Source organism: Schistocerca gregaria, chromosome 6 (assembly GCF_023897955.1).
Source record: "Schistocerca gregaria isolate iqSchGreg1 chromosome 6, iqSchGreg1.2, whole genome shotgun sequence".
Lineage (NCBI taxonomy): Eukaryota > Metazoa > Arthropoda > Insecta > Orthoptera > Acrididae > Schistocerca > Schistocerca gregaria.
The window spans coordinates 253,945,181-253,959,432 of NC_064925.1; the positions used below are offsets into that span (position 1 = coordinate 253,945,181).

Sequence of the window (14,252 nt, forward strand, 5' to 3'; positions counted from 1 at the left end):
ACTTTTTGGCCATTCTTTATAGCTGACAGTTGTGGTCATGACAGTAAAAAATGCTGAAAAGTCTTCATTGCAATTGTCAGAGTCACCTTTTAGGTCTTTATGAATGACAGTTACATATCACCATTGAGATGTAATGCTACAATTGCTTTAAAAATTTTCATTTGTTATTATTAAAATAATAAAATTCAAAATTGAGTTGGTGGCATGTTTACAGTAAGTATTTATAGAGACATTGCTGTGAAAAAAAATGGAAGATCCATTTGAAATTTTTCATTGGATGATTATAATGATTTTTGTAAAGGCCTAACTCAACAACAATGCCTTTAATCACTTTGTTTAACTCTTAATAAACAGTTGTCTTAACAAAATTTATACAATTTGTTTGCAGAATTTTTTGTGATTGACCTTCCATCAGTGATTAATTGTGGGAAGGTTGACCAAAAGTTAGGCATACCAAAGTCTGCAGTAAAATGTAGTTGTATAGATAAAAAAATCTACTCACCACTTGGTTGCAGGAGAACACACATATAAAGATATTAAAATTGACAAGTTTTCAGAGTCAGTGGCTATTTTTCTGGTGGAAGGGTTTAGGGGGGAGGAAGAGGGGTGAAGGAAAAGGACTGATGAGGTTTGGGAAATGGGAGAGTTCAGAAAAGTTGGCCAGAACTGCAGGTCAGGTAGATTTACTGGATGCGATGAGAGGGAAAGAATGGTTGTTGGGGACTGCAATGGATGATATTTGAAAAACTGAGAGCCTAAAGATAGAAGACAGGGTAATAAGCAAGACAGAGATTACTGCCTAAACATCATGCACAAGTTAATAAGAGCAGAAAGCTAAGTGCATTGTATGTGATAGAAGTGACCAATATGCCTCATCTGCTAATTTCCACTCCACCACTCGACTCTCACCCTTCTGCAAAATCCTGCTGTTGTCTGCCACTTCTGTTTCCTTAGATGGTATCATCCACCAAGCCAATTTCAGACAGAAACCCCAGCCTTCACTACTTCCTCCCAGACTAATGATACTTCATGATCACAAGAACCAGTCACAACAGTATAGTGTTCCCAACTTTTCACTAAGACACTCTCACCTACTGAATTATCTATATTATCCAGAGAATCTTACGTTCAGCCCTATACCTGCATTTAATCATGTTGCTTTGGTGAAGGACCTACTTTCCTTAACTTACGATGGCAACTGGAAATATCAATTTCCAACCCAGTCCCAAAACCTTCCCTCTAGCAAACCTGACATTCAATCCTGCCTTCAACGGTTTGATCACAATCCCAGCTTGATCCACCACCACTACCTCAAAATCATCCCTTACAAGCCTATGCCTTCCAAGAATTCCTTACATCCAGCATTGCTTCACAACCCTCCCTCTGATTGCTACAATGCAGCCCTAACCTGTTATTTGTAGATCTCTAGGCTCTTCATTCACTAAAAACTGATGAGTCCATCACTATCTTCTCAGCAGACATGATGTACCACTGTGGTTCTTGACCGAAGGGAGTATGTAAGCGAAGGTCTATGCCAACTATCTGACACTTCTACATACAACATCTGCCATCAAGATCCCATCCCTGTGATTCAAACTGACTGCAGTCCCTTTTTAAAACATCAGGTCCCTCACAAGGACTAACACTTAAATCCCTAGAACTCCTTGCCACAACCAGGCTATGAACACCCACCTTTTACCTTCTACCCAAGATCCACAAACCCACCACCCTGGCCATTCCTTAGTCACTGGCTTTAAAGCACCCACCAAATATATATCTGTCTTAGGTGGTCAAAACCTGCAACCTATAGTTTCTTTCCCTCTGTATTAATGACATTAACCGTTTCCTAGATCATATGAAATCTGTGCATGTCCAGCTCCCACCACTCACATATATATTTTGGGTGTCTTTGCTGCAAGAACATCAAGAGTTCAGAAGAATGTTTCTTTCCTCTGTGATTTGATTTGTCTTTTCTAGCTAGCACAGAGATAGCTTAGATTGTTGTGAAAGGCAGAAATTTGACATCTTTTCTTGATTATATGTAATTAGTTAAAACTGAACAACACACCAAGCCTCATATTGTTAGTGCTGTACCATTTGAGCTACCTGAGACTACCTCATGGAGTAACTTGAGGATTCATCTATCAACTAGCATTCTCTATTCTTTCCAACTCTATACTCCAAATGAACATTTAAGTTTATTTGCAGTCTTGATAAAGTTATGCCATTTGTTCAGACATTAATACTTTCTTTGAATTAGCCACCAGATTACGTAAGCAATAATTATATCATTAGTGGATAAGATCTTAAAAAGATAATATAAGGTTATAAACAACTATTTATTTGTACATTTCTTTTGTGTACCCACAACATTTACGTGTATATCAGTGTGTGTGTGTGTGTGTGTGTGAGACCTGGTTTTTAATGTTTGTTCTCTGAATCTGTGGGTGTATTGTATGTTAGAAAATTATCTTGAATCAATGTCTATTCCAGGAAAGAGGCCAATGTAATGGGGCGTCTTGGTGACATTGCCCATACAACTGTATGTAAAACTGGAATATTCCACAATCAGCCACCATACTACACTCAGAATTCTCATGCAATACTTGGTCTTGTTGATAAGAATGAACTTAGTTTTGGAAGACGCCTTCAAACTGGTGTCATTAGAGTGAATTGTGTTGACTGTTTAGATCGAACCAACACAGCACAGTTTGCCATTGGGAAGTGTGCATTAGGATTTCAGGTAAACTTCTAGTGATATATTTTTGTATCTCTGTAACAGAAATGCCAAACCACTCAATACAGACTTATACACACTTGTCAGAATGAAGTACAGTTCCAAAAAGTCAGTACATATTACTTTTACTCTCTTGCAGAGTGTATGCTGTACTTATTGTATATGTTAACATCCCATTCTTGCTTTTTCATCTAATGTCATAGCTTGTTTTTGAACCATAAACCAATGAGCCGAAACATTATGACCAACTGCTTAATAGCTTTTTGTCCATCTTTGGAATGAAAAACATTACTTAGTCTATGTATCAGGGATCTGACAGTTTGTTGGTAGGCTTGTGGAGATATGTGGCATTAGATGTATATGAACAGATCATGTAATTCACAAAAATAACAGACTACTGATTTGTGTACACAGTGATGGCACCTGATAGAGACCCAGATGGATTCCATAGGATTTACATCAGGCAAATTTGTTCACCAAGACAGCAATGTGAGTTCACTATAATGCTCCTCAAACCACTGTACCATGGTTCTGGATCCAAGACATAGACAATTACACTGCTGAAAGATGACATTGCCATTGGTGAAGACACAAAGCATGAAGGGATGCAAGTGGTGCACAGCTGTTGGCATGTCTTCAAGTACAACCACAGTTCCCATGCAAGCACAGGAAAACGTCTCCCATAGCATAATACTGTTGTTACCAGTTTGCATTCGTGGCATGCTGCATGTTTTGACCCACAGTTCACCTCGATGATGGCATTTGTGGGGATGACCATTGCCCTAGTAGCAAAAATGTGAGTCACCCAAAAAGCCGACACATTTCCATTGATTGAGGATTGAATACATATGGTCTTGTACTCACTGGAATCATAATTGACAATGTCGTTGGGCCGACATGTGAACACATAGGGGTGGTCTGCTGCAGAGCTCCTGTTCAACAACGTATGAGGAAGGTGTGGTCCAGAACACCAGAATTGTGCTCTTTCAGCAGTGATGCCACAGAGCACCATCTATTGTACTTTACAGAGCAGAAAAGCCTCCTCCGAAGCCCATGTTCTGTGAAGAGTTGTGGATGTTCAACCATTTAGCACCTAGTGGTAGTTTCACTGTCCTTCTACCTCCTTTAGTAGATGATCATTACAGTAGCACATGAACATTCAACCAGCTTCACCATTTTCAAGATTCTTGTTCATGTTAATGATCTGCTTTATGTCAGAGTTGCTTATCTCAATGGATTTCCCTATTTGCAGCCCATATCTTCACTAGGGTGAACCTCCATTTGTCTGCTCAGTTTACATACTTTTGCTTCATGTCACATGCTCTTAACACCATCAGGCAGCATCCATAATTGCAAGTGGCTGTTGTCACAATGTTTTGGCGTATCAGTGTCCATTGCATACTATCAGATTGTTTCTTGTGTAAAGATCTAGCTGATGTTCCCCCTTGCAGTTCTACTTTTCAGACAGTAAAAGCCTAAAATGGAACCATATTCTGTTCACTAGTAAGCCAACCTCTACACAGACATTGCCTACTGAGCATCCTACCTCAGAAATGTAAATATGAGCCACACTACATTTTCTTCAACCTAACCGTAAGCATCTATTTCTTGAAGGAGGTGGACTTACTGCAAGAAGCTGGTACTGCAATGAAAACTTAAACTCGTGTTGCTGTTGGCATCTCCATGTGGTCCCCTTACCTGACATAGTTTCCATTTCTTGGTAGAATTGCTGGGTTATAAATGAAACTGCTATTAAAATGCCAGCTACTTAAACAAGTCATCAGTGCATCTGTTATGCCAATGCACTGTTTCTAGTCATATACTTAGCCATGCCACTAGAGCCCACTTGTGGAGGAATACTCTTGCCTGCACTGCAAGGACTGTGCATTACTTCGAACAAAGCTGACCTGTCTTGAAATAATTCAATGGCTCAGTTGCTGTAAATCGAAGGACAACCATCTTCACTCACCAGCTACCAGTGACTACTGCAATATTCCTCTGTATATTATTACAGATTTGCCGAAAAAATCGTAGTGGACTACACTCCCCCCTTCTGCAAAAAGACTCAGCCCCTTAGGCCTCACTTAAGATGAATCTACAACGCATCTCACACGTACAGCATAAATTTCAGTTATACAACTGCCTAGAACCCCAATCCACAAGGTTCAGATACCACATTTAAGTTGCAAACCTCATTTGCTAGGTTTCCTCTTACACAACTAAGCTGCTCATTTGTACTCCATTAGTTCCCTTGGAAAGCACAACGAATCATGCCATAGTACTTCTCCATCCTGCCAGTCATGTGGTCTACGAAATTGTCCTTGCAGACGAGCATGGCACATTTCTTGATCTTATATCTTGTTAAACTGCGGGACATATATTTCTTATCAGCATTCGCACTACAATATTCCACATCCCCTCACTTTCATGCTCTAGGGATCCAGTGCTTATCGTGATGCTCAAGACAATTGTCACTCATCGTTGGCCTTCCCTAAGTTCCTTAACATACTGCATCAATTGCTCTGCTGAAATCTGTCCTTGTTGTGCAGCTTTTAATTTCAATGAGGTCTTGTTTTAACATATTGTTTAGGAAAGTTAGATTCTGCTTTGGGAGCACCCACTAGTGATTCGCCTGGTCACTATACTTGTGGCTGATTCATGTTCAATTGGGTTTTCGCATGACCATGGCTGGTAGATGGAAAGTTGGCCCCATTATATCACATGCTGTCTCATTAATGAACAATCTACTGCCCCCCTCAGCCCCACCAGCCTTTCTTCCACAAGCCTTCCATGCCCGTAGCAATTCACCACCACTACCATGTTATCACACACAGAATAAATCCTGTGTAAAACCACTTAATGGAAATAAGGTTTACATTGCATAATGTCCCTAGGACAAACCCATCCTATTCTACCCATGAATAGCTGCACCAAAAACGTGTTGGTGCAATTTTGGATCACCTGGGCTGGATGTACTGTAATCTTTTCCCTCTCCCTCTTCTATCATCATGACAACTTTGTCCCCATCTTCAGAGATCAACACCACACTGCCTGTCCTTGCTTGTACATACTTGAATAATTGTTCTCTGCTCTATTAAATTGTCTTGATGTGAAAGCCTTAGGATGTTCCTCACCGTTGATCTCCTGATTCAGGATACATCCCAAACTATTGTCAAATGTGTCACAAAATAGTATAAACTTCTTCTGGAAAACCAAGAAAAATAAAAACTAGATTTGGCATTAAAACGTTTTTCATCTTTCTGAATGCATCCTGACACTCCTCTATCCACATCAGTTTTGCACCTTTTTTCTACTGTTGTATGAGTAGTCACACTGTATCAGCGAACCCCCTCACAAATATCCTATAATACTTAGAGTTCCAAAAATGTTTACAGCTCAATTTCAGAACCATGAAATCCTGTACTGCTCATACCAGTCTCAGATCAGTTCTCATACTACCTTTACTAATCATATGCCCTAAAGAACCTACTGCCTCCAACACAAAATTTATGTTTCTGTACTTAATGTCAGATGTGCAGCTCGCAATCTCATAAAAACTTCTCTCAGGCATTGTCTATGCTCCTCTACATCTTTCAAGGGTACAGTTGTATCATTCAGGTAGCTTAGACACCGGTGAGGCTGCAGTCCCCTCAATATGCCTTCGAACAATTGCTGAAACATAACAGCAGCATTCTTCAACCTGAATGACATCTTCCGATAGTGATAATGGCTTCAGGGTACTGAGAATGCTGTCTTCAGTTGATCCTTGGAACCACCTCCAACTGATGGTATCCACTTCTTAAATCTTTGGTAGAAAAATACTGGTACTGTCCCAGGTTGTTGGTGGTCTCCATGATGTGGGGTATGGGCTATTGGGTTATGCATCTGTTGGCTGTCTTACTATTAAGGTAATGGTAATCATAATAGAATCTGTACTTCTTGGACCATTCCTTAGACTTCTTGGGCAGAAACACAGTTCATACTCTCCTCCCTATGGACTGTTGCTCTCTTCTATTAGTCAAATGCTTGTTAATAAACTCCTCCATAATTGGTTGCAAATACCGAGGTATCTGTTACTGTTTTCAATACACATGTGCCTCATTTCCCATCAGAATCCAGAGCTGTGTAATGCTCATCACTGGTAACAGACCCTGAGGGAAAGAAACTAATCTTCAGAGTACAACAACTACTTTATCCTCACCTTCTATACTTACTTTAGATACTCCATCTTTTTACAAAATGCAGCCTTAACAGCAGCCTGTGGGTGCCCACTATTTACATCCTCCATGCATCAATCATTTCTCCTTCAGATTCATGTGTACTACCTTCCCACCATCTGTTTTCTGTATGCATACAATAATCCTTTTAACGTAACATCTTGTTGAGTTCAAAATATTGTTCCCTTCCAATGACTCAGTTTTGTACAACATATTGACATGTAGGTTGGCTCCATACTTACCCAAAGTGACTTTTTGCTACCACCTGTTACATCACGATGTGGATCAAGCCTTAGTATATTTGTACGCAGTTTAATTTCATATACCAAAAAGTTATATGCACCTTGTGATAGCTGTAAGTGGGTGGTTTCATAAAAAGTTTCATAAAAAAAGCAAGGAAAAATGTTTGTTTCATAAATAGCTCATCTTACTTCTCGACATAGTCTCCTTTGTGGGCTGTACACTTGGTCCAGAGATCCTCCAGCTCTTTCATCCCAATAGAAGAAAAGGTTCTGTCAAACTCTGAAAAATACTCATTGACTGCAAGTATCACTTCCTTTTTTGATGAAAGTTTCTTCCCAGGTAGCAAAAGTTCCAAATTAGGAAACAGGAAGAGGTCACTTGGGGTTAAGTCTGCTGAACAGGTTGGACAAGGGACCAATTCAAAGCCCGTTTCATGCACTTTCACCATTGTTACAGCTGATGTGTGAGAAGGTGCATTATCCTGGTGAAATAACACTTTTTTATGTACGAACACTGGTCTTTTGTGCAGCCATCACAAATTTCTAATGATCTGACGATGAAGCGTAATTGGTTCCAGTCATGGTTCAGCCATTTTCAAATAATCTGTGATGATTATTTCTTGGGAATCCCAAAAAATGAAGTGATCACCTTTCCAGCTGACAAAATAGTGTTTCCCTTCTCCGGTGCACTAACATCAGCCTTTAGCCATTGTTTTGATTGGTGTGGCCATTGTTTTAATTGTTGTTTTGATTTTAATTTGAAATGATGGATCCAAATTTCACCAACAGTCACAAATTGGTGCAGAAAGTCTTGCAGACTGTGATTAAACATCACCAGACATTGTGCACTCAGTTGAGATGCCTACAGTCTCAGCAATCTTATGAATTTTTATTAAGCAGTCTATCATTACCATATTGTGGATTTTTCAATATTTTCCTTTGTGGTGACCACAATTGGGTGGCCAGAGCAAGCCTCATCTTCGGTGCTTGTCCAGCCATGTTTAAATTCATTAATCGCCGCTATGTGGCCAACAGAAAATTATACTCCTTGCTCCGTACAACTCATACTGCTGCACATTCTGTCATAGCATATCTACTTGGTGCATCTAAGGCTAAAGGGAATGTCTATGCATTTAATGGTTGCCTATTTCCTCCATGCCCACCCCTTTTACCATTGCCAAAATTCTGTTGTTGAGACATATTACCTCTATCCCACTGAGGCTGGCTGCAGTGCCTCTGAATGTGCCCAGTATGCCCACATCTGTAAATCCTTAAATTTGGGGAAAACATTGTATGCCTCTCAAGTACACCTCGGAACATATTGATCTCCTCATATTCTATTGTAAACCTTAGAAGCCTTTGTCTCCGCGTTACTCAATGCTTCTGTACACCTTACCAATGTTTTTACCTTTCCCACTAGGCTTAATTTTGCCATCCATAATAACTGATTATCTGACCACACCTGCTATGTCATCAGGTCCTCCACAAATGACACTACATCCTCAGATGAGCTTCTAGAAGAGGGAATGATTAGGCTAGCAGCAGATGAATCTATCACATGATCTGGTACTTGGAGCAATGCTGTGTGTTCATCCTTACTTGTATTGTGGCTCCGCAACTTCCATGTTATCTGCCCCCTCCAGTGCTAACTTTTCTGTCAACAAATACAGTGCCTTTGGCTCCAAAATGTGTCACATCTCTGACTCTGCCATTGCAACATCTTTACCTCTTATTCACACACAATGTGTACAGAAAAATCATTCACAGACCAACAGATTACACTTTACACCTTATCATTAACTATCTAGACTCCCTGCATTGCCTCACAACATGACTATGACAGTGGAATATAAAATGAGTTACTGATAGGCTCAGTACATAGCACAGCATGCCCAAGCAGATTGTGCCATGGATGTTTGACAGGCTCTGACAACTGCTCATTGTAGTTACCTGAAAGTGTGACAGCTCAGTTGGTTTGTCTGGCCTGAACAAAATAAATCACAAGTTATGGAGATACTCCCTCCTAGATCCCATTCTTGTCATGCACCCAAAAAATAGCCAACAGTTCTCTCCCTCACCCCACTATCTTGATACTGCAGGCATGGTGAAGACGTAATGCTCCATGCATGACAAACCATCTGGTGTCCACTGAAAATGACACCAACATTTCCGACGCCAAGTATACCCAACCCCAGGGGTGGAGGGAGGCTGCAATGTCAGGATGACAGGTGGCAGAGTGTTGAGGTGGAGTAGCAGGCCAGTGGAGGCACAGAAAGATGCAGGTATCAAAATTAATATTTAATTTCTACTCAAATGTTAGTGCCATGTCAGTGTGGAGTAAAGACAATACCCCCACTACAGGGAAAGAGGACCGGGTGGCCAGCGAGATGTCAGCCAGTGTCCTGGCCAGCTGGCTGCAATGCATGTGCACTCAGATTTGCTGATGCATGTGCTCAGTGTGTAGCTAGTGACCCCATTGCATGAGTCATGCCACAAACTTTTGTTGTCAGTGGTGTATGAAGACATTCAGCAATCTGTCTGTGGTAGCCAGCTCTGTAGTGCATGGCTGGCAGAAGATAGGTGCCATACACGGGATATGACCTGCTGCCCCTGGGCAGGAGTCCAGCTGCTGCTGAAGGGAGCCAAGAAGTCTTGCTGCCATGTGTCAGTTAGTCTGGAGGGAGGACTTAGTCCAGGAAGCTGGTACAGCAACAGAGACTCAAACTCATGACTTGGGCTGGTGGCTCCCTGTGGTCCCCTCGCATCGCAGAGCCCTGACATCCTGGTAGAAATATTGGACTGTGAATAAAAAGACCTACAAAAATGAGAGCTATGTACACAAGCTAGCAGCACATCTGTTACGCCATTGCATCACTTCCAGGCATGTACTTGGCAACATGACCAAAACCCGGTGATGGAAAAATGCCTTTGCGTGCACTGCAAGAACTGCTTATTACTGCTGTGCTTGCAGGTTTCACTTAGTGAGCCTGGATTATTTTGCAGTGATTCAACAGCTCAGTTGCTACCAGTGGGTGCTGATTCTTATAGAGTTACCCAAAAAATGTCAGTGGCACTACTTACCTGTTGATGGCAGATAATCTTTAAATTTGCAGCATAATAGATAATAATGAAGAAATAATCATATAATGTGAATGGTGTGTTGTCCATTGCAAATAACATGTTAAAAAATTGTATTGTAGTTATGGAAAGGCAAATTTAGCAGGAGTAACTACTTTCTTTCCATTTCAACATTTAAACATTGACAAGCATATCCATCTAAATGGACAAGTGCTCTGATAGAAAGAATAGATTTAATTTGAGTTGCCAATCTACTATTATGTAGTAGGAGGAAATGTACATTTCATCATTGATCAGTTCCATGGTTGCCAGTCCTGCAATTAAATCAATTTACACTGAGATGTATAAGATGGATAACAATCCAGCTCATTTCCAAACAAGGCACCTACAGCTTTGAGAGCTCTGGAGTGTATAAGACACATTCAATTATGAAACTCCTCATCTTTTCTGATTCCCAAAATCACTGCAAGTTACCCAAAGTGAGTATCCACCAGAGAAATCAGTCCAGTCCATCAAAAACATTGTGCCTCAACTGCACTAACTACTAGGGAAGGAAATTATTTGCTGATGGGTTCATGGCTGTTCACAGTGACAAACTGATGGATGCAGAAGCCATGGAGGCATGTACAATATTTGCAGAGGGAGATTTCTGAGACTGTTAGGTGCAGCATCTTGCTGTTGAGTTCTACTCCGCTCAGCTCTTACCTAAAATTTTTGAAAGGACCATTTACATTGGCTGGATGTAAAGGCAACATTATGCCTGCTCTGTGTTCTGTCCATGATGAGTGATCCAGTGCTAACTGGCAGCTGTGTTATCCATTGCCTTTGTAGCATCATTTGGATGAAACATGGAGGGATGTGGGATCATTAAAATCTGCTCTCCCAGGTGTTGCTGGCCGGACCTTGGAAATGCTACTTCTCACTAAAGCAGCTCCTCAGTTGGCCTTCTGAGTCTGGGTGCATCTCACTCGAGAATCATATCTACATCTACATCTACATTTACATTGTGCAAGCCACCTAAAGTGTGTGGCAGAGGGCACTTGAGCTACACTATCTGTTTCCCATTTTCTTGTTCCCATTGCCGATGATGCATGTGAACAATGATCCCCTGTAAACCTCTGTATTAACTCTAACTTCCTGGATTTACTGGCTGTGGGCCTTTCGTATGACATACATAGGAGTAATATGTTGCTCGACTCTTTCCAAAATGTACTCTCTTGAAATTTCAATAATAAACATCTCTGTGATGCACAATGCCTTTCTTGTGGTGTCTGCTGCTGGGGTTTGTTGAGCGTCTCCACAGTGTTCTTGTATTAACTAAATGATCCAGTGACAAAATGCACCCTTTTTAATTTGGTCTTATCTATTAAACAGACCTGTTAAGGGTCCCAGATTGATGAGCAATACTTGAGAATCAGTCAGACAGGTGTTTTGTAAGTACCTTCCTTAGTTAATGAATTCAATTTCCGTAAAAGTCTTCCTATGAGCCTGATTTCTTGGTATTTGTTTCATGTAGCTATTCCACTTTAGGCTGCTCTGAATGGTTACTCCTAGGTATTATGTGGCAGTTACAGTTTCCAGCAGTTTGCACCAATAGTGTAATTGTGCAGTAGAGAACTTATTTACCTATTTATGCACAATATGTTAGATTTATTTATGTTTTGGGTCAATTGTCAGCTCCTACACCATTCTTCAATCCTTTGCACCACTTCCTGCAGTTCACCATAGTCTGCTGGTGTTGATACCTTCTTATAGACAACCACATCATCTGCTAAAGAGTTTCATGGAGCTTCTGAGCTCCTTCACTACATCATTTATATGTATCGTAAACAGTAATCATCCTATTAAACTTCCTTGGGATACTCCCAAAATTACCTTTTACATCTGTTGACTTTCTTGAGTTCTGTCTACGAGGAATCCCATATCCACTCAGAAATCTAGTCCAGTACTTGGTAAACTCATATTTTTTTTCTAACCTCTACATCTACAGCTGCATGACTAATGTGCAATTCGCACTTAAGTGCATGGCAGCTGGCTCAATGAACCAGCTTCAAGCTATTTCTCTGCTGTTTGACTCTCAAACAGTATGCGTGAAAAACAGTTGCTTAAATCTTTCCATGTGCACTCTGATTTAACTTACTTTATTACAATGATCATTTCTTCCTATGTAGGTGGGTGCCAACAAAATATTTTCACCTTCAGAGAAGTTAGTGTGGTATAAAGCCTTCCTGGGGCCAACGAAAAGGACATCGACCTGAGGGCACGCTATCTACAGTGCTGTGGATCTCAGGGATGAATGGAGCGAGCTGAGTTTGTGAGATCTCTATTTTGTAAACCCATATTGACTTTTATTGAAGAGATTTTCATTCTCCAATAATGTCATAATAAATGAGCGAAAACCAGGTTCCATAATTCTACAGTGGATTGACATCAGTGATAAAGCCATATAATTATGTGTATTTGTCCTCCAACTCTTCTTGAAAATAAGAATGACTTGCACATTTTCCAGTTCCTAGGTGCCCCTCACTGCTCCAACAAGCTGTGGTAAACTACTACTAGAAGGGGAGCAATTCCTTATGCATAATCTCTGTAGAATCTTAGTCATTTCATATGATACAGAAACCTTTGCAATATTAAACAATTATAGTTGCTTTTCTAATCTATGACAATTTATTTCAATGTGTGGCATTTCGGTGTTCATGTGATGATTGAAAGGAGGGAGTGTATTATTACTTTCTGCAGTGAAACAATTTTGGAAAACCATATGCAATATTTCTGCCTTCTCTCTGCCATTTTCCATTTTGGTATTACTATGAACACTGAGTAGATGATTTTGATCTACTTACTGTTTTATATAATACCAAAGTTTCTAATGGTTTTCTTTCAGATCAGTTGGAAAAATTTTACTTTCAAATTTGTTGAACATTTCTCTTATTGTGCTCCTCATGCTCATTTTCATTCCTTACAGCTTTTGTTTGTCAGATAGATTTTTTTGACCTCACTTAAACCTGTATAGCTCTCCTTGCTTCTCTAGAAATTTTCTGACATGACCATTAAACCAAAGTGGGTCTTTCCCATTGTTTAAAATCTTGTACAGAAAATATTTGTCTGATGTATATTTAACAATGTTTTTGAATTTTATTCATTTATGCTCCTTATCTTCATCCTCAAAGCCGAGTATTTGATGTTTACTACTGAGGTACTCTTCATATAATATCCTGTAGCTTTTGTTAAGTAAAAATATTTTCTTACATTTCTTAACATTCCTTGTAACATCTTTACTCATCGAATCTGTCACAGCCTAATGATCACTGATGTCCTCTTCTGCATTAACTGATTAGAGAAGTTCAGATTTGTTTGTTGCTAGGAAGTCTGTTACTGTAGCATGATGGGGAAACTAATTTACAATATTCTGCAAGTTCTTTCTGAAGTGCTCTGCCACTATGACTCCTGATGCTAATGGCCTGTAAAAGCATCCTGTTACAATGTTTTCCCCATCTTTGATGCTTAACTTCACCCACATTATTTCACATTCAGAATCCCTAATAACCTTACAAGATATTAAAGAATTCTTTACTGCAGTAAATATGATGCCACCATTAGCTTCTAACCATCCTTGAGAGATACACTGATCAGCCAGAAAATTATGACCACCTACCTAATAGCTACTCTGTCCACCTTTTGCATGGATAACAGTGGCTACCTGTTGTGGCATTGCAGCAGTGAGGGCTCGGTAGGTCACTGAGGGAGTTGTCACCGCATCTGCACACACAAGTCACCTAATTCCTGTAAATATCAGGGAGTGGAGACCATGAGCTCTGATGCCACATTCTGTAACGTCCCAGATGTGTTCAATTGGGTTCAGGTCTGGTGATTTGGGAAGCCAGCACATGAACTTGAATTTGCTGCTGTGTTCCTCAGACAACAACTCCATCACACTACTGGCCTTATTGAAAAATGATCATCATGAAGGTATGT

The 14,252-nt window shown here is 40.2% G+C and overlaps 1 protein-coding gene across 3 annotated transcripts in view; it reads left to right on the plus strand.

Annotated features, from left to right (window-relative positions):
• The window catches only part of LOC126278057 (polyphosphoinositide phosphatase), a 169,290-nt gene that overhangs the window by 103,557 nt on the left and 51,481 nt on the right, over positions 1-14,252 (plus strand). For all 3 annotated transcript variants that reach the window (XM_049977875.1, XM_049977876.1, XM_049977877.1), the window contains one exon: positions 2,494-2,743. In XM_049977875.1, coding sequence (XP_049833832.1) covers positions 2,494-2,743 — 250 coding nt within the window. The remainder of the gene's footprint in view (positions 1-2,493; positions 2,744-14,252) is intronic.